Source organism: Schistocerca gregaria, chromosome X, assembly GCF_023897955.1.
Source record: "Schistocerca gregaria isolate iqSchGreg1 chromosome X, iqSchGreg1.2, whole genome shotgun sequence".
In the NCBI taxonomy this organism is placed as follows: domain Eukaryota; kingdom Metazoa; phylum Arthropoda; class Insecta; order Orthoptera; family Acrididae; genus Schistocerca; species Schistocerca gregaria.
In genome coordinates, this window is record NC_064931.1 from 478621461 (window position 1) to 478648815 (window position 27355).

General features: G+C 39.9%; 1 protein-coding gene across 2 annotated transcripts in view; it reads left to right on the top strand.

Annotated features, from left to right (window-relative positions):
* Positions 1 to 27355, top strand: part of LOC126298908 (protein FAM91A1) — a 148089-nt gene that overhangs the window by 34971 nt on the left and 85763 nt on the right. For both annotated transcript variants that reach the window (XM_049990450.1, XM_049990451.1), the window contains 2 exons: positions 13221 to 13402; positions 27235 to 27335. In XM_049990450.1, the coding sequence (XP_049846407.1) occupies positions 13221 to 13402; positions 27235 to 27335 (283 nt within the window). The remainder of the gene's footprint in view (positions 1 to 13220; positions 13403 to 27234; positions 27336 to 27355) is intronic.

Sequence of the window (27355 nt, forward strand, 5' to 3'; positions counted from 1 at the left end):
GGGCTTGTAACCACTGATGGGCCTCTGATTACCCTGATGTTGTATGTCAACAGTTTTTGCATCTGGTGCAGCTGCCAGTCAGTAGCATCTGCTGAATGTCAGATCCAAGCTGCCATCCGATGGGCGTCTGTCTGCACCCTTTCCCATTGCTTCCAGTTTTCTCCCTCGAAAACGGGGTTTTGCATTTTTGCTGTTGACCCACAGTACACCCAATCCAGAACTTTATTTAGGCAACCAGCGCCTAGATGTTGTAGCATAGTCCTGTGTCTTGGGCCTTCTCTTAGATGAAAACTTGATGTGGCTACCCCGTATTTACCACCTGAAGACTACCTGCATGCAGAAGCTAAATGCTCTCTGCCTCCTGGCCTATACATCGTGGAGTGCAGATGGTGCAATTCTTCTCCATGTTTACTGTGCTTTGGTTTTATCAAGACTAGATTATGGCTGTCAGATTTATGGCTCAGCAGCTCCATCCACTCTGGAAATACTTCATCCTGTTCATCATTATGCAGTGCCTCTGGCTGTCAATGACTTTTGCACTAGTCCTGTTGACAGTCTCTGTGCAGGAGTGGGAATTCCCCCTCTGCAGATATGACAGAGCCAGCTTCTGGTTTCTTATGCAATCACCATTCGATAATTCCCTGACCATCCCGTGTGCCCTGCCCTCTTTGCAAACGAGGGACATCTTCCTCCTGATACCTGCCCTCAGGTGGGATTGCTGGTTGGACTGCATCTCGCTTCACTCTCTCAGGATCTCCATCTTCTGGAAAGTGCCCCGTGTATTGCGTCCCGCAGGAACTTGATTGCCTTCAAGAGACTGGGATGATTGTACCTGTTAAAACTAGTGCTTCAGCCACAACACTGGTAGTGATTGAGAAACCCAGTGGTTCCCCCCGACTATGTGCAGACTTTAAACTGACAATCAGTGCCAAGGCACAAGTGGAAACGTACCACATCCAGAGGACCTTGCTACAAAGCTAGTTGGGAGTGAATATTTTTCTAAGATAGACTTGTTCAACATTTGTACTAATGGAAATAAAGCATCACCAAGAAGGGCTTGTGCAATAAAAACAGAAGTTGGTAGGCATGTTTTTACATCTAAAAGATGATGTCTTTTCAAATTTTACGCCAGTCACATAAGAGTGGTGCTAGTAGAACCACTTTGAGGGTGCAAGTCAGGTTTGCTTTAAATACATGCTGTAATGGTCATGAGCATTAATTACCTTTGATATTAGATGTATTGAGTTGATGTTAGTCAAGACGCCATTATCAGCATCTCACTGCGCTTGAATTAAGTCGTGTAATAGGGCTAGGAGAAGCTGGATGTTCCTTCTGCGGGATTGCAGAAAGACTTGGCAGGAACATAGCCACTGTATACGATTGCTGACAGCAATGGTCGTGGGAATGTACGGTTTCAAGGAGACCAGTTCTGGCTGGCCACGTGGCACTGCCTAGAGGGAAGATCATTGGGTTTGGTATGTGACTCTGGTGTATCATACTGCATCAACAGAAGCAATTTGAGCAGCAGTTGGTACCACAGTGACACAACAAACTGTTTCAAATCAGTTACTTCAAGGACAGTTCCAAGCCAGATGCCCTGTAGGATATATTCCACTGACCCCAAACCACCATCATTTGTGACTTCAGTGGTGTTGAGCTAGAGCTCATTGGAGGGTAGTTTGGAGGTCTGTTGTGTTTTCTGATGAAATCTGGTTCTAATTCGGTGCCAGTGATGGCCTTGTGTTGGTTAGGCCGGCAACCAACCTGTCCGCATGCTAGACGCTCTGGACGTACACCTGGAGTTATGGTGTGGGGTGCTATTTTGTATTACAAGAGGAGCACTCTCATGGTTATCCCATGCACCCTGGCTGCTAATTTGTATATCAGTCTCGTGATTTGACCTGTTGTGCTGCCATTAATGAACAGCATTCCAGGGAGTGTTTTCCAGCAGGACAGCACTCAACTAAATAATACTGTTGTAACCCAACATGCTCTACTGAGTGTTGACATATTGCCTTGGCCTACTCGATCACCAGACCTGTCTCCAGTGAAGCACATATGGGACATTATCGGATAACAACTCTAGCGTCATCCACAACTAGCATTAACCATCCCTGTACTGACCGAGCAAGTGCAGCAGGCATGAAACTCCATCCAGTACGTGTACAGAATAATGCATGCATGTTTGCATGCTGGCATTCAACATTCTGGCAGGTACATCATTTCGCATTTGCAATGGGTTCTCTTGTGCTTACTTTAACCTGTGATCTTGCAGTGTTAATCACTTAAATATGTTACCTAGACGGGCAGTGTTAATCACATAAATATGCTACCTAGACAAATGTATTCCCAAAATTTTATTAGTCTAATCCCCCTCCCCAGTGTATTTGCAGATCTTGAAAGGTGAGGAGTCATAAAGCAACATGGTTATCAACACTCTCTTGGGCTTATACAAATGTAAGTACTCTCCTTTTGGAATCTCATCTGGTCCAGCAATCTTCCAGAGATACCTGCAACAGTTAACCATGTTATTCTGTCAAGACCACCTGCGCAACCTTTGCACCCTATTTGCACAATTGCCTCCATCTTCAGGAGCAAGTGGAGTACCCCAAACAATTGCCCAACTCTGACCACAATGTTACGGCTATTGAAAAGCTGTCCCACACTTGAAACTTAAAGGAGTGGCAGTTTTTTTTAGAAAAAGTGAATTATTATTCTAAGTTCATCCCACAAGTCACCCATATTATGCATTTGCTAAACCAGCTGCAGAAGAAAGGCATTCAATACAGGTGGATGGCTGCCTGTGAGTATACTATCACATAGTTCAAGTTGTGCTCAGCACCCTGCCTTATGCCCTTTTTGGCATCCATCATGTTCACTGGTTTTGGCCACAGATGCTTCTCCATATGGCATAAGTGCAGTGCTGGCACATAGGAATGATGATAATACTGAGCAATTGATTGCCTGTGCATCAAAGATGTTGACACTCACTCAAAATGACTGCTCACTGGTAGAAAAGAAGCTTTGTTTATTATCTTTGCAATTAAGAAGTTCCAAGTTCACATATTCAGTAATGAGTCCACATTCATGACGGACCACAAAATGCTGGTAGAGCTTTTTGGGCCACGCTCCCAGTTTGCAGAGAGGAGAGCCCAATGGCTCCAGCATTAGGCGCTTCTCCTCAACTCCTACAATAATACCATTAAATAAAAGCCCACAGTGCAACACACAGATGTGGATGCTCTATCTCACTTACCCACTGAACCAAATGCGGCCTTTGATCAGCAGTAAATCTCATTTCCTTATGGAATGGCAACACACCTTTGACAGTTGTCTGATTGCTATCGCGCGAAATATTGTAGACATGCGCAATGATGGTATCTTATGGCACACTGGGCAAACTGTGCTCCTTAGTTGGCCCACATATTTTTCAAAGAACACCATTCCAGAACTTCAGGTCTGGACTTGCCACTCCCACCATCTTTCAGTCATCACCGATGTTCTGCTGCTTGGCACTGAGGTATCATTCTGACTGCCCTGCAGCCTCAAGTTTTACAACTCCTCATTCCGGGCATTGGGGTACGTCATGGATGGAAACCTTCATGAGGCAACACTGCTACTGGCTATGACTGAACAAGGATGTGGAGGCCATGATGCACAGCTGTTTCACTTGTGCCTAGCACCAGCCCACTCTGCCCCAATCTTTCACCCACTGGCACATCCCCTGTTGCCTCTGGAACCACATTCATTTATACTTTGTGATCTCCTTTCTGAGCTTTATGTGGGTCATTTCTGTGGGCACTTAGTGTAACTATCCATATGTGGTCAGCAAGGTGTCCATAAACACTGACAACACCCTAATGCACTCATCCATATTGTAGCCATTGAAATGCTTCCCCAAACCATTGGGGCCCAATTCATGGTGATGGATTTTGAAGGATTCTGCAGCTCAGACTTCACATAAACAACAAATGTTAAAAGCAGTGGAAACCATCTCTACCACAGCTGTGCCTACAGTATTTCTGAGCACTTAAGGGGCAACTGCCATCGACAATCTTAGCCAAGTGTAGCTTCTCCATGGGCAGCAGCTGTGAACTATCCTTCATCTCCTAGCCCCACCATCCTAGAAACCCCAGACACAGAATGCTGAGCACTATCAGCCAGGCACTGCTTTGTGGGAACCCTCATATGGGGCTAAAGATGCATAGATGCTTGTAGTGTCCATCCATGGATAGCGCTTTGAGAGTTGACACTCTGAGAGGTTTGGAGTGCCATCATACTAGCCAAATCAATCCATCCATGCCTGCTGGCTGCACTGCTGCTGGTGGCTCGGTCCGACCTGGAAAGACCACATTTGCCAGCCCACAACCACAAAGTTATAGCTTGAACTTCAAATCACCAGTGGCAGTTCCTATGGATGCAGTCATGGAGGTGGAGATCTCATTGCAGCCCCCATACTCACAGCCAATGTTTCCCAAACTGCTATACCCCAGTGCATTGCCTTTGCCTGATACGGTCCCTGATTCCTTGCACCAGCTAGCAGGCTGAAGTGCCAGGACATCATCTGTGCTGCAGATTTGCCTTCCAAAGAACAGTTCAGGTCGCTTCAGCTCGTATGCACACATTTCAGAGGGGTTGGGGGAAATCTAGTATCCCAGCCTAGTGATGTTGGAGGGCAGGGAACTTGATTACGCCCACTATGCCCCACTGCTACATCTGCAAGTGCTGTCATGCCATTTCTGTTGCCTCTCTTCCTCTTGTTTGTGTCTTCCTGTTCACACTTGGCAATTCGTTTTGATGGCCCTTGGCTAGTCATCCAGTTTCTGTGGATTCTTGAGTCATCCCCGGTCTTGTCAGATTTTGTTCACTGTAAGTACCATGCGATGGTTGTTATGAAATTCTGTATCAGTCTTGCTTTTACTGTTGGCAGATCAGTGTGAGCCTCCTATATTGGTACTAGGAATGGGCCAGTATAACACAATCAATGTGCCAGTAGGAGTTAACAGAACAAATTACATTTCCAGTTTGTGTGCAGAGACAGATGAGCTGTGTCTTTCTGTCAAGTGGCAGCTCATAATGCTGTGCTGTGCATGTGAAATCAAATCCAGTTTCCAGAAAATACTACAGAAACTTTTTAGAGTTACTTGAATCACTCAGGAAGCTGTAATGCTATACATTACTGCCTGATGCAATGAGAGCCATTAAAGTAAACAAGCTGTTAAATGCTGTAACTGCAGAGCTAAAGTAAAGGTATTGTCAACTGTAAAAACAAAATTTATTCTGACACTAAAGAGCTGCAGCAAAACTGGTAAGATGGTAATGTAACCAAAGTTAGGGATATTAAAAGAGAGAGATGGTGAACTAGAAAAGACTGTTGCTTTTAGATTTTATCTTCAAAATAGTGAAGTTATTAGAGTACATTGCAAGAGATGCTGCTGCCTGAGAGTTAGATCTTTTACACCTATCATCATTTGCTGCTTTAAGTGCTGATAATTCTGGTACTCCACCATCGTGCACAAAGTCCAAGTCATATGGGACAAATGTGACTCACAAACCCCAAACTCATCCTGATGGTGGCCCATGACTTTTGTGGGAATGTGAGTGGCAAGCATTGGGCCCCAAGCCATTAATTTTGTATAATGCAATTCCTGCCTCCTATTGTAGTCCTCCAGTCACTCTACCTTTGCCCACTCTCCTAATGACGATGTAGCTCTCATTGAGGTCTTACCTTTGCTTATTTTCATGACATTCTACATTACTTCCTACGTTTCTTAACTTCCTTTGGTCCCTACCCACATTTCACCTTCAGTCTTTCCAGAATTTCTATGAGGTGTGAATTGTGTGGCGAAGATCACCGAACACAGTATGTGGGTATCCGTCCAAGGTATGACCATCGTGACACCCAGTTCTGTGCAGACTACCTGCCAGACTGAAAACCTAATGTGGTAACTAGTCCATTGTAGTTTGGTTGCCATTTACCCGCACAGTTTTAGGCCCTGACAATCCAAGGGTTGTACAGCTGGTGTCTGTGCTTTAAACTCTCCATACATGCCAACAGTTGGTGCCTGTCCCTATTGGTATACCCAAACTATGGCCAACACTCACCATGCCAGGTAACTGTTGTCATGGCTGTGGGGCACTTGTTTGGAATGGGGGACACCATGGTGGGCAATCTGCCATGAAGTGTCTCAGACATGCTCATGCAAGCAGTTGCTAGAGCCTGGCAGTCTCTTCAGTCCCACTACAATGATCATCAGTACAACTGCAAAGTTTACCAGCCCTTAACTCTGTCATGGAAGGTGGGACAGCAATTTCAACATGGAAAACTCTGCTCACCACTGTATTGGAATGGATGGCGAGCATTTTTGGCCAAATCTCAGTTGTATAAGGAACACACCAAAGATAAGTTTGGAGAGGTGACTGCACTAAAAAAGGAACAGAACGGCTTCCTCCAGATCAAGACATGGACTCCACCCAGTCTTGAACTGTTCTACTTTGTACTACTTTGGGCAACATTCCAGTTCTCGTACTCGTCCTAGAATGTTATTTGTCACCAGGACATGATATTTAATCAGGTGAAGAACTACATGTCAACCTTCAATGGGGAGTGCAGTTTGTATGCTGTATCCTGAAGGACTCAGAGGATAACAAGAGTGGGCATGGGAGGATTTATTCTGGTGTTCGGAGGGATCACTTTCACAGGAATGGTGAAGATCCCTGGTTTACCACTGTGATGTACCACCACCTTTGTGGTGCTTTAAGTGCGTCCATCTCTGACATACACCGTATTGATTTCCCAATGAACCCACCTTTGTCAATAGTTGATTTACTCAGTAAAATGAACCCACTTGTGTCCATGCTAAAACTTGTATCAGCTCTCAGGAACAGCAGGAGGCTTGCCGAATTTTTAACTGTGTAACAGTAATGACAGAGCCCCCTGTCCATTTCAGTGCAGTGCAAGGTTTTGTTCGTGTCCATTGATCATACACTTTGCTCACCCAGCTTAGCCAATTGGCTGTATGTAATGATCATTACAACCAACTGGCTGGTTGGGCCTTCCAGGGGACAAACTGGCTACCCTTTTGAATGTCACTTTTGCTGTTTCTCCATCTTGACCTATTGACAATATTCTTTGATATGAAACAACAACATTTACCAACTCTGCTGGTATAGCGACCAAATGAAGTGGCGCAGTGATTGACACACTGGATTTGGATTCGGGAGGATGAAAGTTCAAATCCACGTCCAGGCATCCAGATTTAGGTTTTCCGTGATTTTCCTAAATTGCCCCACAGCAACATCATGGTGGTTCCTTTGAAAGGTCAGGGTCAGTTTCCTTTTCCATTCTTAAACAAAACATTCTGAGCTTGGGCTCTGTCTCTAATTACCTCGATGTCGCTGGGACATTGAATGCTAATCTTCCTTCCTTTCTGAGGTAGTGAATTCGTTCTCCAAGAGCTCTCGTCACTGATGGTTGGGGTCATAGTAGGTCTGAGGGAAATGTGGTGACAGTTCATGACTAATGGTGAGCTCTTCAGTGATAAAATGACATCTCTCTGTGGTCATCGTTATAATATTTCAAATGGCTGTGTGTGAGGACTTAGTTTTAAACTAAACACCAAATAAAAAAAGTGCTTTGGATGATACCATAGTCCCCTGGAAATGCATGCACCCTTGTCTGAAACTCTATTGGTTTCTTGGCTACCAATCATTGGTGGCTGTCTCTGGTCTTCGGCTTCATTTTGGTATTTGCACTGCTCAATCTGTCCCTGAAGAACATATTGCAATCCACTTTGTGGCAGTATCCGTGACCATTTTGATCTCCCTGCTTTCCAGGCATATAAACATAGGGTGGAGGACACCTTTCCACCCTTTACTGTGAACTGTTTGTGGTCATATGTAAAACCATGTATGGAATGAGAAGTGCTTTGTCGCCTCAACACATCTAATGAAATGGCCCCAGGTGCTGACCTGATCCATAATTAAATAATCCATTGTTGGAATGTAGATCAGAAAAAATACCTTAATAGAGTTTTCAATCATATTGGGTTAAGAGGTGAATTTTCCTCACAGTGGAGAAATCCCATTCCGTAAGCCTGGAAAGGACTCAACCTTCATTGATATCTACTAACCAATCACCTGGGTCCTTGAGTCATAAGGCCATTTATCTATATACAAGTGTGATTTTTGGGAGGATTGGTCCACCTGGTCAGGTTAGAAGTGGCAATACAACAAGTCTTTTCTAAATGCCACCATCTTATTGCAGTTCTCTTCGACTTACCTAAACTGGATGACACAATTGGGTGCCACCATATCTTGACTATACCCGTGTGGTGCTTTACTGATATTTATCTACAATTCTTGCCTCATTGATTGTTCAGGGCTAATCTGAACACACGGTCGGATGAGAATGTTTTACCCCAGGGTTCCATCCTTAGTGTTGCCCTTTTTCTTAAAGCTACCAATGCCCACATGAACTTTGTTGAGCCAACAGTTTCTCCTGTCCTCTATTTAGATGACTTTTTTATTTGGTACAGCTTTCAGTCCGTGTCTGTCTCTGGGTATCAACTTCAATGAAGCCAGAAGGACATTGTCATGGGTCCATCACCATGATTCTCATTTCTGCCCATCAAAATGCAGTTCATTCACTTTTATTGTCTCACCAAAATCCACTCATAGTGGAATTTTTCTTAGGAATCCATTGTCTCAAAATAGTTGCACAGTCCAACTTTGCGAGCCTACTCTTCGATGATGAACTGATGTGGCTTCCTCCACTGTCAGCTCAAATTAAGTTGTATGTGGAAACAGAATGCACTCAGATTTTTCAGTCATACCCCTTGTGATGTGGATAATATAATACTATTACGATTCTGTAGAGCTCTAGTTTTGTTACAGTTGGGATGTGGATGCCAGGTGTACATTCAGCAGCTTCATCAGCATTAACCATCCCAGCTATCAGATCCTTCTCCTTCCCCAGCTGTCCTGACCCCTGACCCTCAACCTAGTGCAGGACTCTAACCCATTGAAAACATGGAGTTTGGGGTACCGAGAGACTTGCACCCCACTTTTCATCAGTTGCTATGATTAATGAATTCTGGCTTAGAGCTGGAACCATATGGAACAACATACACATATTCATCACACAAGCCCCGCTCGATTTGATGCCCAAAGGGTTAGAGGCATTGAAGCTGTCGGAGATGACAGCTGTGTGTACTAAAATTTACATTCTGTCCATCTTTAAATCACTGAGAAATTTAATCATTTATTATTCCTAATATAATGTATACTTGGAATAAGTAAAATTTTGCACTTACCTTCCTTCCTAGTCTTGCAGTTTGAACAGCCAGCAATGAACAACACTGTTCCAGTGCTTGGTGGGGGGGGGGGGGGGGGGGGGGTTCGGATGGTGCATATCTTGCTGCAAATGAGATCCAAGTTCCCCCACCTAATCCCCAGCCTATAAGACAACCTGATCCTCTGTTCACTTTATCTCTTGTGAAACTACTCTAAGCATCTCTTTTGCTCCAAATACCTTTACTAGATGGCCTTCGCCAGTAGTTTATGACAGTACCATTTTAGGGCTTGTTTCGTGAATATGATCTGGTGTGTGTGTGTGTGTGTGTGTGTGTGTGTGTGTGTGTGTGTGTGTGAGAGAGAGAGAGAGAGAGAGAGAGAGAGAGAGAGAGAGAGACTGACTTTTGTATATGATTTTTTCTAAATTTTTAATTATGTTTCAGGGTTGTTAACAATATTGTGTCTGATTATTTTAGGCATGGGTGCTGAAGATCATTATTGAGCACCTCGAAACAATCAAATCTAATTTGATCCAAACTACACAAAGGCATCTGCAAACCATACATGCAGATACAGGTCAGCTGGTGGTACCCACAGTGTGCATGCATTTGATTTAATGTTGTCTACCTGTTTGAGTGATAATACTATTGGCCCTATCATGACTTGGCAAGGCATTATACATCTAATGGAATTTTTTACACAATTTGCAGATTGCTAAGGGATGAAGATTTAGTTGCCTTTCACGATTTTCCTCATTTTTTTCCCTGCTTAGAATCTTCCAGTTGCACATTGCCAAATTTTTTTGGTGAGTTGTTAACTGCTAACCATTTTGTCTGTTTTACTCACAACTGCACTACACTAGCATTTTGACACAGCTGTACAGTTGGGCAATAAAGTTACAGCCGCTACAGCACTCGCATTCAGAATGCATTCATCATTCGTTACTTTTTATTGTGCTGTATACTAATATGCTTCTTCTCAAAACTTTTCAGCAATATACAGCTATTTATTTTTGTTATGGTAATGTATAAGACATATATGTGTCTTTCTTAAGATTCCGTGTTGCAAAGTGTTCTGATTCATTGCAGTCTTAAGCTCTTTACATATGTCCATATGCGATATATGTTAATGTGATAAAATGAAAGTGTGTTTTGTCTGAATATTTTTACTGCTATGCTCTTGTGTTATAGATGTTTAGACACTAATAACTCTAGCTTCAAGGCCCTTGGTAAAATGCAACACAGATCCAAAACTTAACTTCAGTTGTGATTCAGTATTCTCTCCTCTCCCTCCCCTCCCTCCCCCTCCCCATCCCTCCTCTCTCTCTCTCTCTCTCTCTCTCTCTCTCTCTCTCTCTCTCTCCCTCGCTCTCTCCCCCTCCCTCATCCCTCTCCCCCTTTCTCTCTTGCTCTTCCTTACTATCTCGTTTCTTGAACTATGTATTTAAATTTTAATCCCTGTGATACAGATGTTACTTAAATTCCAGGAGTGAAGTAGCTACAATGATGAGTGAATAAACAGCAATTGGCTAGTTTTACAGTGCATTTATTAATGCACTTTCATTTTGTTGCTATTAGTTTTCATTTTGAGGTCATTAGAGGCAATGCAGTCTTGAAGTTATGTCAGTACGAACATTGCTGTATGAGAGTGAATCTTGGGTTCTGAAAAAAAGATAAAATTATATTACAGGCCAATGAAATGAAATTGTCCAGGAACATAGCAGGATACATAAAGTTTGAGACATAATTAAAAAGGTGGAAGAAAATAGGGGAAAGTTGATATTCCATCTTTGTGAATGGAGGAGTCCAGATAATCACTAAATTATTCACAAGATATTCTGCAAGTCAAAAGATGCATTGGCAGATCAGCAAAAAGATGAAAGGGCCAAATGCAGATGCAAAATTTCAAGCAAGGGCCTAAAGCATGGCAGAAGAGAAAAAAAGAAATGTGAAATTACGTATTATAAACACATTACATTAAGAGCATATAACTGGCTTGTATGTACAGAGCAAAGTTAATGTATGGCGATGTACAACACTTATTTCAAATAATGTAGCACTGACTTAGTGTCAGTAATGAAACACACACACACACACACACACACACACACACACACACACACACACACACACACAGAGAGAGAGAGAGAGAGAGAGAGAGAGAGAGAGAGGTGTGTGGGGGGGGGGGGGGGGGGGGAGTTTGAAAGTGCCTTTAATTGTACGTAGATGTGTTCAAGAATTACTTTTCTTCACTTCACTTTTATTGTGAGTATTGACATAATCCATATGAGTATATTATAACCATCCCATGTTATATTTTTCAATGTAAACACATATTTCATTATTTTGTACAGCGTGTGCTATGTCAGAAAAGATATTTGTAATCTGACGTAGAAATGATGAGAGTTTTATTTGATTATGCGTAACTAGTTAGTCATTTTTACATTTCTTAAGAGAGCAGGGTTCAATTCTGTACTTACAAAATAAGTTAGATGGGTGTTTAGGTTGATATTGCCTCTTTGAAACTGGTAAAGTTGTATGCTCACAGTAAGCTGTATTCGCCAATGCTGGTAGATATGCTACATATAATTCTGAGAGATTGTGGTTCAGATATCAGTCAGATGGTTGCAGATGAGGGAAATTGTATCAGATGTGTTCTATACTTTCATTGAAACTAATGTGTAATATAATTCTGCAATAACTATTGTGTGTGGTGGAGAGAGGAGGGGCTAATTACTTGATACTGACAAATCATTCACTTCTTGAAAAGGGAAAACAGTATTACATCTTCTCTAACCAACACAGTCAACATTAAATTTTGAACCAGTGAAATGGTGTTTATTATGAAATAAAATTTTAAACATATTCCTGCTACGCCATTTTGTAAACTTTTGTAGCTTATTTTGGAATATAGAATCAAAATATAAAATTCACACACAACTCAATGTAAACTGACTGTATTTTAGTACAGTTGTGCTCTGTTGTGGATTTCTGTTGGGCAAATTTGTACCTACATTATATTTCTAGGTTATCAACTCTCCATTAATCGCTCCTTTCACTAAAAGTGATCAGTGTGTGTGTACACATCAAACGAAAACAATTCAGTTTGTCTTTACACTTCAGATGTACTGATGTTACCTGTTTACTGCATGTTTTGCAGCATTTGGTTTGTGGAAGTAACAGACTTTTCTTCTCTCTCTCTCTCTCTCTCTCTCTCTCTCTCTCTCTCTCTCTCTCTTTTTGCTGTGAGTTTAAATATATTTTGTAGTTTTATTTCTTATTAGTCTTAAAAAGAACTAAAATAGCTTCCTTGATTCTGTTGACATTATTTTGTTCTTTTGGCGATATATTGCTGCAGCTCGGTTTCAGAATGACACTTGGAATCTCTGCCTCTAGCATGGAAGAATATGGGATACCAAAAAGCCTGAAAGAATTGTTCATGTGAGAGTGGTTTTTTCCTCTCCTTGGTGTATGTGACATATTGTCACTCTATTTAAATCAAAGTTTCTGAACACAATCAGTGATGGTCTCGATTCACAGGTACTGCATTTTCAGCATCATCTTCAAAGAAGACTTACGCAGGGTCTGAACTCTACAGTCAAATACATATTTTTAAATATTATAACCAGTCTTTGTGTTTTGGATTTATCAGGTGCATTAGTCTGTCCAAGAATGCACCCAGTTTGTGATCTGTTTCAAAATATCCCCTGCTTTTGTAATATATTTTCTCTATAATAACACAGTAGTCTATTACTTTGTGACTGCTAATTGCAGAGAAGCCAGATGATGACCATGTGTGGTTGACCCAATTGAGCAAAAATTGGTGCACAATTCACAAGTTCCTGGGCATTGTACATATAGGTATGAGTTTACTGTGATTATACTGATTCTTCTCTGTTATCTAAATGAGGTTTTCTTTTGTTTCAGGTCTCAGATTATTAGGAATTGGCAGAAATGAGTATATAGAACTAATGAACCAGTATCGTACTCGGCCGAGGCTCTTTAGAAAGAAGACAATTAGGGATCTTTTGCCAGCAAAACCGGCAAAAATTATGGTTAAGCCATGGTGGAATGTTGAAGTTGGTTTGGTAATTGAGGATGATATAAAGGTCAGAATATCCTTCAAATGTTAACTGTGAGCATGCTGTTTACTTGTAATTATCATGAGTCTGTAAAACCTTTTTTCTATAAACATTTCCTGTACATGTGGTTTGTAGATGAACAATAGTTTCAGAACATCCCAAATACACACACTAACTACAAGACTAATAGAAAAGTTAATTCTGGTAATCTTAATATACAAGGGTTGCCAAGAAACTAATGCACCACATTTTTTTCTTCAACAATTCTTTATCGAACATAAGGAGAATTATACACATGAAAGAATCGTGTTTTATCTACACACCCAATTTTTCCATGTAATCTCCATCCCATTCTATAGCCTTCCTCCGTGAGACGAGGCTGTGTATGCCCTGTCAGTACCAGTCCTTGTCCTGGTGGCAGAGCCAGTGCCTCACGGCGTGAAATTCCTTTGCTGATTGACAGATGCAGCATCAACTGCTGAGTTGTAATGCATCTGTCCTCATGAGTGACAACATCAGCTTACTGCAAAATGTCAGGTTTGACAGCCGTGGTTGTCTCCCCCACTGCTGCAAATAGTGGAGCTGTGCCAAACCACCTTCTGATGACCTCACCCTCCGTGTAGAGCAACTAACTGTACTTATGTCGACAGCAGATGCTCTGCAGACTTTGCACCAGATTTTGTGAGTGTTCCCCACAGTTTCTTTCTCTACAGTGAGAAATTTGATGATGGCAGGTTGCTTGTAATGTACAGCACCTACAGACACCATTTTGAAACTGTCCTGCAGCTACGCTATCTATCGGAAGAGACGGAAACTTGGCATGTTCACTCAGGAGACTTCAAATAATATATACATAATGTTTCGTATTAGTAGCACTGTTTTCAGCTGGAAAAAAATGTGGTGCATTACTTTCTGGGTAACTCTCATATATTAAGATTACCAGAATTATCTTTTCTATTTGTCTTGTAGTTAGTGTGTAAATTTGGGATTTTTCTGGAATTACTGCTCATCTGCAAGCCATGTGTGCAAAATTTACACCTCTAATAAATATTCCATTAATGCTTGGTGTTACATTAATTGTGCTAATGGCTGCATGGAATTGAGTATTTACATATTTAATGTACAGATGAACATACTGTGAAGGAGAAAACAAAAATGGAATGATAAACATTATTGCCATATAAACATAGTTTCAGCTGATGTCTTCAGGAACGTGATTGTATAGACTGCTTGCATCAACAACAAGGAAGAGAGCCATGTTGAACCGTAGTTGATGTGGTGGGCTACACTCATACCACACAGCATCTGCCCCTCCACTTTGTTAATTATCATTGCACTGCTTACTAGATGCTCGACACTTAATTCATATGTGACCTCTGCTTTTCCCCATCACATACAGTTTTATCACAATGTGACTTCATTATAAACTAGGAATTAGCGACTGAAAAGTAATTTAATTTTTTTCAAACTTGAACATATGTTTCCTTTCTCTATTCTCATTAAAGCATGTACTATAGTTTTTCTCTGATGATTTTCACTTTGCAAATCTCAGTGAATTTACGAGCTGTAGTCTTCCCTCATATTGATATTCTACCATACCTGAAATAGAAGCAGAATTTCCATCATTTTTCACATCTTGATGAAATGCTAATTTGTTTCCTCACTCATAACACCTAAATACCCCTTCCCCACCTCAGCCCCCCCATCCTCACTCCTAGGTGGCTCATTCAGGGTGTATACAACCCGGGACAACCGGGAGATCCGGGAAAAACCCGGGAATTTTTTCATCTGGGAGAAGATTGGGAAAAACCCAGGAATTTTTTTGGATTTCTAGGAATTTTTCATTGTTTTAGTATTCAGTCAAATTCTCGTAATTTTGACTGGTAAGAACTGTTACTCTAACAAAGGATATTACTGCGGAATAATACTTCAACAATAAAACATAAACGAGAGAAAAAAAGGAAAATAACTTACATTGTAAAGGAAATGCGCCACATACAACAATGGCACATAGTCCTCATGCAAGCGTCTGCCGACAGCAAATGTGTCAAAGGCTTTAGGAAGGCTATGCAATACGTCATAACAACAAATTCCCTCCGATGAGCGTGAAGTCACAACTGTTTGTATTTGATTCATGTTAGCAGTTATGAGCGGGCTCATGCGCATGCGCTGTTGAGTCACGTTTGAGTAGTAGATTCTGCCGCTTCTGGCTACAGGAATGTGGCCGATGGCTGTGCAAGCAGTCTCAGCAAGCAGCTAGATGCTACCGAGAAAAGGGGGCACCAAATTCACATTATCGAGGAAAGAAAACTTGTTTTATAAAGCACCTAGCATCCAGCGCACGTTGACCTATCGATCATTTATATGATTTTGAAACTCATCCCTGTTGGTTTTTCAAGATTTTTGAACACATTTTAAGTTCATTTCTGAATGAATCATAAGTTGATTTTTGAATGCGTGCATAGTGTACATGATGTCTCAGTCAGGAGAAGCCGTGTCGCATCTAGAAATAAACTTTCCGCAGACAAAAGGGGATGGGGCCATATGAGCTGAGCGGAGTAAAGCCGAATGGATGAATGCCAATCGCTGTCGTATTATGTGGTTGATTGTATTTTCGAATGACCAGCGTTGTTATGATTACTAGCGAAATCAGTAGATTCAGTCTATCAGAATGGAAACAAACGACTACAGGAGTAACCTGTGAGAAAGATTACGTGTTATCTTCTCGTTGTATCCAAGAAAATGAAATTTTGACAGAAAAATTTTGGCCAGATCGGTACACTAGTAAGGACCAGTTGTACAGTCTCCAGCTAGCAGCTTAAGTTCTATTTTGGAAGTAACGCAGAAAACATTTTGTCCGAATATGTAACAATGCCTAACCGCAGAACAATCGCGGGGTAACTAAACTGATGATTCTCGCAGGGTTAGTGAAGTTAATCGGCGAACAAATTTGACAATGGCAGGAGAATAGCCACAGAATTGGTGATGACAAGATTGTTAGAACGAGGAAGCAGAAGAAATGGGGACATCACACAAATTATGGAAGAATAAGACGATTCTAAATTTATATAAACATTTCATAATACTACTTTCCGATCTCATGCTTGAGAAACTGGTGCCGATGAATGAAATGTGAAACTATTTCCTAACATAAATCTCTTTGCTTGCAGTAGGCCTAATAGGCATTTGATATTTGTACTTTGTGAATTATATTCTGTCGTGCTATAAAAATGACCATTTGTACCAAAACATTCTCGCTTATTTGGTGTGTGTTACAAAATTGCTACAATATTAGAAAGGCCTATTTTGTTTTATCTAGCATACAGTGACAAAATAGATGTAATCAGATCGAGAAACCACACCAGTCTTGGGTATTATTTGTATTAACACCTTTTTCAGTATTAGATAATGAAATTTCGATTTTTCATGTAGCAAAACGTTTGACGAACTTTACTGAGGTAATAGATTCTTGCGCAGAAAGGAAAGCATGCCATGTAAAGCTGTAGCAAGATTAGAGAGAAAAAAATGCTAGGAGGTAAGGATTGAAGAAAGGTGTACTTTATTGCTTGTCTCTCGTCTATATTGGTTTTATGTATCCTATATTTACTTTTATGTCACACAAAACATCAAGTTATTAGCTAATAGACAATGAAGAGTGTAAATTTTCTGAAGAGTTCTTGTTCGCCCGTTAGAAATAATCCCATCCGCATTAACGGCGAGGTGTTTTTTTTTTTTTTAAATAAAAAAGAGGGGCAGGCTGTCAAACCGGCCGACTGGGAGCAGGAGAGGCACCACAGGACATTTCATTTTCCACTGTCCTGAATATAGTTTGATGGCATTGATTACAAAATATACACGTTTCAATTCCACAGAGTGAAACACAGTGACGTGCGATAGAAGATGCTGTATGAAGTGGCGTGGCACTGCACTTCGGCACACTTAAGACCAAATAACATGTGTTACATTTTCTCGAACACATATGTTTTATGCTTCAAACTTTTCAGAATGATGTACCCTACAAGATACACATATTTTTGAAAATTAATTTTTTTTAGTATTGACCCAGTTTGCAAATATCGTAGATCCGGGGCTGATATGCAGAGCAGCCTGAATTATGGTGGGTAGTCTCCACGTGACCTGTGTTTACGGTTAGTGATTTTGCTGTTTCCCCTTCATTTTCTCTCACATCAAATGAAAACGGATATCTGTGGCTGGGAGGTATCAAGTGAATTAAAATCCATTCACATAATTACGGAAGGCTAAAATGCGTTAGTAGTTTCAGATTTTATTTTATTTACACCTTTCTGTCAGTCAAGCGTTAATCGTCTTGCAGAACAATGAAGTTATTTTTGTCTGTTTGCTAAAGAAGTTTGGCTTTTATTAACCTTTTCTGCAGAGGCAGTCAATGTATTTGAAACAAAATTTTTAATTCCACTGTACTGGCTAGTTTCAACTGTTCGCTGCGTTTCAAGTGCACATTTTCATCTTCTAGCACTTATGGCATTGCCATAATAAAGAACCACACCTTATGTAATACAGTACTGGCGCTCCAAGAAAATTTACACCCTGAAAACCACACTGAAAACACTGGACTCGTATTTGGGAGGACGACAGTTCAGTGTATGGGTTATTTCACACAAATGATCCTGCCGAATAATTTTACTTCTTCTTTGTATGTGTCCTTTCTAGTTCTCACAAAGAAACTGAAGATCTCTTGTATGCTATAACTGCTTTATATCTTTGCACTGCATGATAGCAAGTAAATGTTGTGTTACTTCATGAAAATGAGCATGATGGTTGTGATCAGGGATTAAGTGCACTTAACTGTCTTCACGATGTTAAAAAATTTATGTTTTCTCTACGCCAAAGTGACCCAGAGGGTGCAGTATAAACTTGTTGAGGATTAAGAGGTGGTTCATAGTATTCTTTCAGTTCTGAGTATTGACTCTCCTTCAATCTGTTAATTTCTTAAGCGATTTTCTCAAGAACTGAGAAAAGCTTTGCTAAAAAAAAAAAAAAACTAAATTAAAATAATCTCAATGTTAGCAGGCATGTCAAAATTTCTGAAAAATTGTGTTTCATTAACTGTATACTGTAATTAGGTATAACTAATGTTTCTCAACGAAAATCTCAAAACCATGAACTCAAACTTTGCAAATCTCTATTTGTAATCCAAGCTGCTTACTTACTTTAATAACCATCCTTTCTACCCATGAAGTATTCAAGTCACAAAAATCACTCTAAATATTATCAAACAATGGAAAATCTAGGAAGGAATCATGAAAAGGATAGTTTGCCACTCACCATGTAGTGGAGATGTTGAGTCGCAGATAGGCTCAACAAAAAGACTACTAAACACATAAGTTGTTGGCCAGATGACCTCCTCCTCCTTCTGAAATGGACAACCTCGGCAACCAGAGGCAGTGGTCGTGTGTGTGTGTGTGTGTGTGTGTGTGTGTGTGTGTGTGTGTGTGTGTGTGTGTGTGTGGGCGCGCGCCATATATATATATCACTAGCATGTTGGAACCAACCATGTGACTCCATCTACATAGATGCCAAGTAATTGTATCTCTAGGCAAGTGTAACTTTTCTTCCAATCGACTGTTCACAATGAAACAAAGCCTGTGTGTTACATGATGATTTAGTGAATGCAGTATTTAAAACTTCATCACAATCTGTTCACTAGTGTTTATATGTAATGCGTACAGAGATAGCCAAACACAAATATTCCAAAAACTGTGTTGATAAGTTTTATTGCTTGTCATGTAGCATTTTTCTCACTATTTTTAGTATACAAATGCTGGGTTCTTATAGTTACATCATAGGTGGTATTACTGTGAATGTCTGGGGGGAACAATCGAGAGAAATTCAACGTGCCACAAGTTCGGACAACATTCATAGCTAATAGTATTAGGCTCCATGTGTATATGAGAACTATAATTGCTGAAATGTTTTGTTACAGTTCAGCACAATCTGTACATGCTGTTTTAGTTGCTCAAGTACTCTAGTTCCTGTAGGCCAGTGAACATTTCACATGAAATTAATTGCATATTTAACCCGTGTGAAGCATTGTCGGTAATCTTGTGGTATATAGGCATCAGTACACTGCATTTAGTTGAAGCAGCTTCTTGTGGAGAGCATGTCAAACTTCAAGTCATTTGTCGATATCTTGAAGTACATATTTTATCAGTGAAGGTTTTAGGTTCTATCATAGTGAAACTTAGGAATTACCGCCAAAGTAATGGAGTGCCCATGCAGATCCAGTTGTTAGGGAGAGACATACTGGACAAAAATTTGAAATTCTTAGAAAGTGTAGTTCATCAGCAAAGAAGTCCACAGCACCCATTGCACCTGAAGTTCATGTGTTCTCTGTTTGGTGCCAAATGGTTATCACCTCACGGTATCATCCTTTCTTGATTATGATTGAGAATCATGGAACTAGGTTTCCTGAACTGTGAATTGGTCAATGCTACCTGCTCTTTATACTTTTAAGCTCTGTATCTGTTTCAGTAATCATCATTAGGCATGATAGTGAAGCATTATGTGATACAGGGAACAAGGATCTCAACTTAACTATGTAGATAATGAAAATTATAGAGATATCTTTTAAAAAAGGAGTCAAAGTAAGTATATGTGCTGCGGAGATGTGTGTTATTTTGGAAAAAACACTGTTAGTAGTTCATCACTGGGACGCATGCCACATGAGAATTCCATTGACTCCAACCATTCTTTCATCATTCTCACTGGGTGAAAGGGCATAGTGTTTGACATTGAACAGTGAGGATCAAATCAGAGTCTGATCGTCCATATTCAAGTTTCCAATGGTTTTATTCATAATGCCAACATTTCATTTTCGGAAAAAGTCCATAGCTAATTTCCTTCCAACCCTTGCCCAGTATGAGCTGGTATTCCATCCAACACTCCCAAATGAAGGGAAAATGTCACTGACTTGCAAAAGGGTAGAAGAAGAAATTGTGTTCTAAGTTCCTTAACACCATAAAGCATTCCAGCAAGCTGCAGCTACAAGAAAGACTGCCAGTCAGACTAGAGCTTTTACACTGCCAAATAGTGATCTGTAGGGCTGCACCTGAGGCTTCACTGCGACCTGTGATGTAGCAAATTACTGTCCATTCTTCATGGGACAGTCAGACTGTGCATTATCTGTCTCTTTAACATCTCACTAGGAACCTTAAATAAACCTACCTCAATATTTTCTATTTGTTGTAAGAAATGAGTCAGTTTCCTTATGGAAAGATTCAACCTGTCCTCTTCCTTGACACGAGGAGGACCAGGTCAGCCCACATAAAAATGATAATGTTGCCATCATTGGCTTTGTGGGAAAGATACTGAATAAATTGTGAACTACAGCTTCATCTGAGTTTTTCAATCCAGGTAGCTTCTTAAAATATTTCCTTGTGGGTTCATAAAATTTTATTCCGCACATGACACCATGACTACTCTGCTGGAGATGGGAGAATAAGAGTCTTCAAAAAACTCCTTAGGTGAGTCTTCCTGTGAACATATTTCAGTTTTTGTACGGTCCTTATTTTCCATTGTTACTTCATAATATTGAGTATATGGTGTGTTGTCTTTCTGGTTTAATCAGGGAAATAGTGTTCTTCAACAAGAAGTTAAAAGTCTGACAGTCTCTGCAACTGCAATTAATAATAGGGTTCTCAGTGCTTCTCCTCCTCCTCCTCCTCCTCCTTTAAAAAAAAAAATTCTATGTTTTCTTCAACAACTTACATGGATTATTTAAAATTTGCATAAAACTGGGGGAACTCTTTTATTTTTAAAAGACCTGATGAGATGATATATTCCTGACAAGCTTATTGGACTGTCTCACAGGAGAGATCCTATAGCACAAGCCTTTGAAAGATTAAGTGTTTCAAATTGCATCATTCACAGGGCATAACGAAGTGGAGTGAACTGCTTTATGCTAAAGTTTCTGTGAGCCTTTGTGTCAACACAGCTGTACTATAGATAAATAGTTGACAGGTCCTATTGATTGATCCATAGCTAGTTAAGACCAGTGGTGTGGCCACCCCCTCAGCGCCTCTTGCACATACTTTTCTGTAGGGGGGTAGCTCCCTCAGCCTTCAAAGTCCATCCTCTATTGACACTGACAGAAGTGGGTGGGTTCTTCTGCCATTTTCACCATACTGAGCTGTTTTTTTCTACCACCCTCTGCCGTTGATGGTGTTAAAAAAGTATGTAGTGGTCAGCCGCCCAATCTGAAAACACTCACTGTTTCTGTAATAGCCAAACATACTTAATTATCCTCGCCTGTACCATCAGGAGGCTGGCAAAGCTAGGCAGTTCAGCTGGCCTACAAATCAGAGGCACAGTTGTGTAATTCAATTGTGGCAACCAAGCACAACTTGAAGTTCAAAACAAAAGTGACAATTGATAAATAAACCTGTAGCAACTGCAGTAGAGTCCTGCGAGTGTGCGGCCCATCCATGTGGTGTGCAAGTGTGTGCGGTGTGAGAGAGAGCATAAGTAAACCACGCAAACATGGGCAGCAGTTGCCGAAGATGACCAATGCTGCTTCTGAGCAAGTGAGAACTTGTCAACAATCACACTGATGCCGTGTGCCTTTCCACAGCCATCCAGATTTCTCTCTGTTGCACACAACCGATGAATTAGCAGTATGTGAATGCACCATGTGCTTCCCTTATCACCAGAGTGGGACAGAATGTATTTGTATGATGAATAACAAATACAGATAAAAAATTTTGTTCATTATTTGTGAGTAACAAATGAAACTACGGTATTTATTTGAAACAGTATTCATTTACAAGAATAAAAATATGTATTTGTCATCTGGTACTAGAAAGTGTAATGAATAATTTGTAAATTTGAAATCCAGCAATATTTATTGGCCCAGTTCATTGTTATTTATGAAACAAATGTACATTTTCTTGCTTTTAAACATTTTGTTACTTTTAAATCAGTCTTTAGAACAACTCTCTTTTTTCCCCAAACATCTCACTGGAAAGTTTATTTCTTTCGAAGATTTGGCATTTTGACACACTAAAGAAAATGCATTCTACATCTTCAAAGAGTATATCTGTGTGTTATATGTTCTGAAATTGTCTTTATTTCAGAAAAACAATGGAAGATTTTCAAATCACCTGCAAAAATTGAGATATCATCAGTTCTGGTGTAGTTTTGGCAAAGAAATTCATTATGATTCCACATTAGCTTCTACTCCCAAATAATGTTCAAAATAAATTTTGTTGTTCAAGGACAGCAATACAAGTGAACTACGTGTTCTTAAATTATCAACAAGATGTTGCAACCATAATTGCTGTGGTTGTAAAGAGCTGAAAAAGTCTTCCAATAAACTCTTGACACTTTCTTGGTGAAAAAAGAATGCCAGTGTGCTGCAATATTGTAATCCATGTCCTCAAACACTCTGTGCCTCGAACTCAAAACTTTCAATCTCCACACTCTGATCAAAAAAATATTTCATCTTCTAATGGTCATCTTACTCAGAGTTAGCCCAAAGCACTTTCAGATGACTTTGGACATCCAGCAGCATTCCAAAAATGTTTTAGGAGACTTTAAATGTAAAGTGTTTTGATGTTCGTGGTTAAAAACCACTGAGTTCTTAATTTGTTCACTCATTTTTTAGCACTACCAACACAGATGATTTTAAAATTTTGTAACCCTGGCTGGAGCAGCAGCTGCAGGATAAAATCTTCATAAAGAAATAATAAACAGCCAATCAGTTGCAAAATGGGAAGTTTATTTAAACTCCTGGACCATGGATTAAATGTTTATAAAAACATCATGTTGTAGCAGAGATACATTGAAAAAGAGCTGAATCAGTAAAATATATAAATTTATAGATGTTGACACCATGGTCAAAGGGTTTAAATAAGCCTTCCATTTTATAACCGACTGGCTTTTATTATTTATTATGTGGGTTTCATCCTGTGGTTGTTGCTCCAGCCATGTACAAAATTTTAAAATTCTTACCTGCTGTTTCTAAATATATGGGCATTTCGTTGAAAATCATCAAAACAGTGCTTTCTCTCACCGGAAGCTTTCCTTAGCCCAAGCATCATGTATGCAACGCTAGTGCATAATCTGTACATTGGTGATGTACTATTTAATGATAACCACCATGTTATGGAAGTGAAATTTTATATTTTACTGACACTTTTCAGCTATTTTTCAATGTACTTCCACTACAACGTGTAACCCAGTTGTCACTATTATCCTTCTGAAGAAGACATTTTTATAAACAGCTGTTTATTACTTCTTAAAGAAAACACAAACAAATTGTTGGCTGCATCTCATCTTTAGCTACTTACATGGTATTTCAGCATGTTTTGTTTAGCAGAGGAATGGGGGAGTAGAGACAAGTGCAGAGTTTGTTAAATTGGGCCACAATTGTAGTGTAACTGCTAAGGCTGTACTGCAGTGGAGTATTTTTATCTTGCATAAGTTGGTTTGAACACTGTGTTGCTTTATTAGGCATAGTGGTGTGCCCTTCACTCCCCCCTCCCCCCCCCCCCCCCCCCCATCCCCTTCTGAACTTGTGCAGCCAGTTATATAGGAACCTACAGTTAAACATGTACTCTTGAAAACAGTGCAGCTTGACTTGGCAGCTTTGTCATTGTTAGAATGATAGAAGTGTTAAGTAAAAGAAAAAATTAAAGGACCAGTGGGGGATAAAACTCTTAACCTTAAGCTTTGTAGTCTGGAACTTTACTACTGAGCCCCTGAGACACATCTCCGAAGAAACTGTTCGTAAGTTATTTATGAAACAGAAACTGCATTGAGCAAAGGAAACAAACCCTACTTGTAGAATTTTGTACAAAAAGTAAACAAGGAAAAATGCGGTTACATTCTATACTATTTTGATTTAAGCTAAAAATAATTTATTCATGAAGAAATTTGTTTGAATGACCTACTTGTTCGAACAATTATCTAGGTAGAAATTTATTCAGATAATGCCCACTACTGCTTACCACTATGTCTTGTGCTTCCTTCCTCTTTATGGCCATTGTAGTTAATATTCTCAACTGTAATAAGTCCTTTTAGTTCATTTGCTCGACTGACTCATGAGAGCCAGACTACGGTGTAGCTTGGTTGAATTTTCTTGTCACTTACAAACAAAATTGATAATTATATCAAGTTATCATGCTCCTCAACCTAAATCTTTTACATTTGTTGTGTCCAAAATACATCTCTGTGTCAGTGCAATTTTAGCTGCAGACTGAATGCGAACATTACTCATTCAACTATTCGGTCACACAAATTTGCAGTTACACAACTAAATCAGTGACCTTCAGTAACTTTCAGTATTTGATTATCTGTTTAATTTTCATTATACATAACCATATTCAATTGCTGTGGTAATATTAGATGACTCTTAGATATACAGCATACATTTTCTCTGTAAGAAACACAGAAAATAGACAGCTACAAAATAATTCTAATTCTAAATGCATTCCAACATTTTCCAGGCCCATTAGTACTGATGTTTTGTGACAAAGTTGTGGATTTTCTCTGCCTGGGGACTGGGTGCTTGTGTTGTCCTCCTCCTCCTCCTCCTCATCATCATCATCTTTTCTTCATTTGTGACAGTGGCTAGATTGGACTGTGTACAAAAATTGGGACTTTGTATGGGTGTTGATGACTGTGCAGTTGAGTGCCCAACAAACCAAACATCAAGACAAAGTTGTGCAGAGTACATGTTTCTGTAGCTGTGTGGCAGGGCCATTCAGTGACAAGTGCATGCAGTGTGATACTGACTGTGGAAACTGCTGGCCTTGTGTTTCTGCAATGTATGAATAGTGTGTGATGGGGAATGAGCACTTGTCACACTGTTTCACCACACATATTCAGTGCACTAAACTTCAGTACAAACATGCAAAATGAAAATGTATATCTATAACCAGCTATATCTCTGTAAAGAGTAAAATTTGGACACATGTTATACGGGATGTTTTGTTTGAATTAATCTATATTACCACCTTGTAAAATATTTACTATTCCTCCTAAAATGCCCTGTATTCATAATACTTGATGGTGTACTAATGATTGGATTACCAAGCTGCCATGGGCAACATGTTTGTAATGATAATGAAGTAAAAGTATTAAAATATTTTGCCAATAACAGTTCTTACGATACAGAACTTGTCTGTTATATACACAAATCATGAATAAATAACCTATGGAGTCAGTACTGATACACAATTGACACACAGTGGATTATAAATACCTATATCCTCCCCCTCACTGAAAAATATAAATTTCAAATCAAACTGTTATTTACATATTTATATTAGTAATAGTTCATAGTTTTCAGCTCCATGAAGAAGAAAATTTATATTACTGTTTGTGAAAAATGCAACACCAAGAGAGACATGACTACAATGAAATTTATTCTGCAGTCAGGGACATGACACTATACAGATCATTAGATTTACAGAACTGTACACACACTTTGACTGCCAGGATTTAGTGCAGTACAAAGCTGCCACTTTTGGCACTTAGATCCTCTACATGTCATGTCATGGAATTGAAGAGGGTCTTGATCTGCTGCTGAAGAACACACTGCCACATGGTTTGTAGGTGCATCCACAAAGCATTGACAGTGGTTGCATGAAGACTTCAATGAACAAGTTTCCAGCCAGCCATATGCTGAAATGTTTGAAGGGCAACATGTCTAGCAAATGTGCAGGCTAGGGAAGCTGCAGTATCCATAATTCTTGAAAAAACATTTGCACATTCCTTGCCACATATGGCTGGGCATTGTCCTGATAAAATATGAGGTGTGAAGCTGCCTGCAGTGCCTTGGGCACTCCACCCTCTGTGATGTAGCTGTTACCATTCAAATTGCCTTCAATACGTAGGAAATAAGATTGCATGTTATTGCCAATAGCAACCCAAACAATCACACTTGACATTTACATACTATGCTACTGAACAATGTAGTCTGCCTGATTGTGTTCACCATTGCAGCATCTACCATATATGCAGCTGTCATTGTAGTACAAGTTGAAGTGGGATTAGTCCAAAATATCACATTTTGCCACTCAGCATGTTGGTGATGGTTTTTACATGCCTTTTGAAATGTTTGAGGTTTCTGGTCAGTGGAAGCCTACACAATGATGTGTGTGTCACCAGTCCAGCCCTCAGCAGATGGTGTCCAAACATTAACTTAGAGATGTCCACACCCGTTACGATGCTCCAACAATGAGTCAGCTCTGTGTATAAAGCTGTTCTGTTGGTTACAGCCATGCGGATAAGATAGTGGTCATCCTGCACTGTGGTCACATTGTGTGGTCCAGTGCCTATTCATTGCTGTGTATGACCCTTCTCTATCCACTGGTTCTGTACACACATTCATATCATAACAGTGTGCCACATACACACCACAGTGCCATTGAGAGACAAACCTGTTTTCCGGAGACCAATCATTCTGGCCCTGTTGGAACTTGCTCACATGCTGATATTACACCATTTGATGTCGACAAGGCACACCTGCACTTGCTCACACATTTCCATTTTGTTTGACAGCTCTGTACCAATTGAGCGTGGCATAACACTGACCTGCTCAGTCACACAAAAGAGGACACTACTGGCCCTATGTGCACGCTGTCTCTCTGCAACTTTAACTGCCTGTTATGGTTTCACTTTTATACACAACCTCTGATTCTGAAGTGAGTTGGGGAACTCCTTCTGGCTGTTGCAAGTTTCACAAACAGTAATACAAGAAATATGTTAAATGCAAGACTAAACCATTTTTTTACTGTTGGCAGTCTTAAGAAACGAAAACAGAACTGATCTTATAATGCCCAACTGAAAATATAAATTTTGTTCTTTGTTTATTGCAGTTGATAAGTGAAGAAGAGAAGAAAGTTATAGATAAAATTATTGATAATGGCACTCAGAAAGCTGGTGATCTTGATATTAATCTGATACATAATCTCTATTTGTAAGTATTGTCTATTGTAT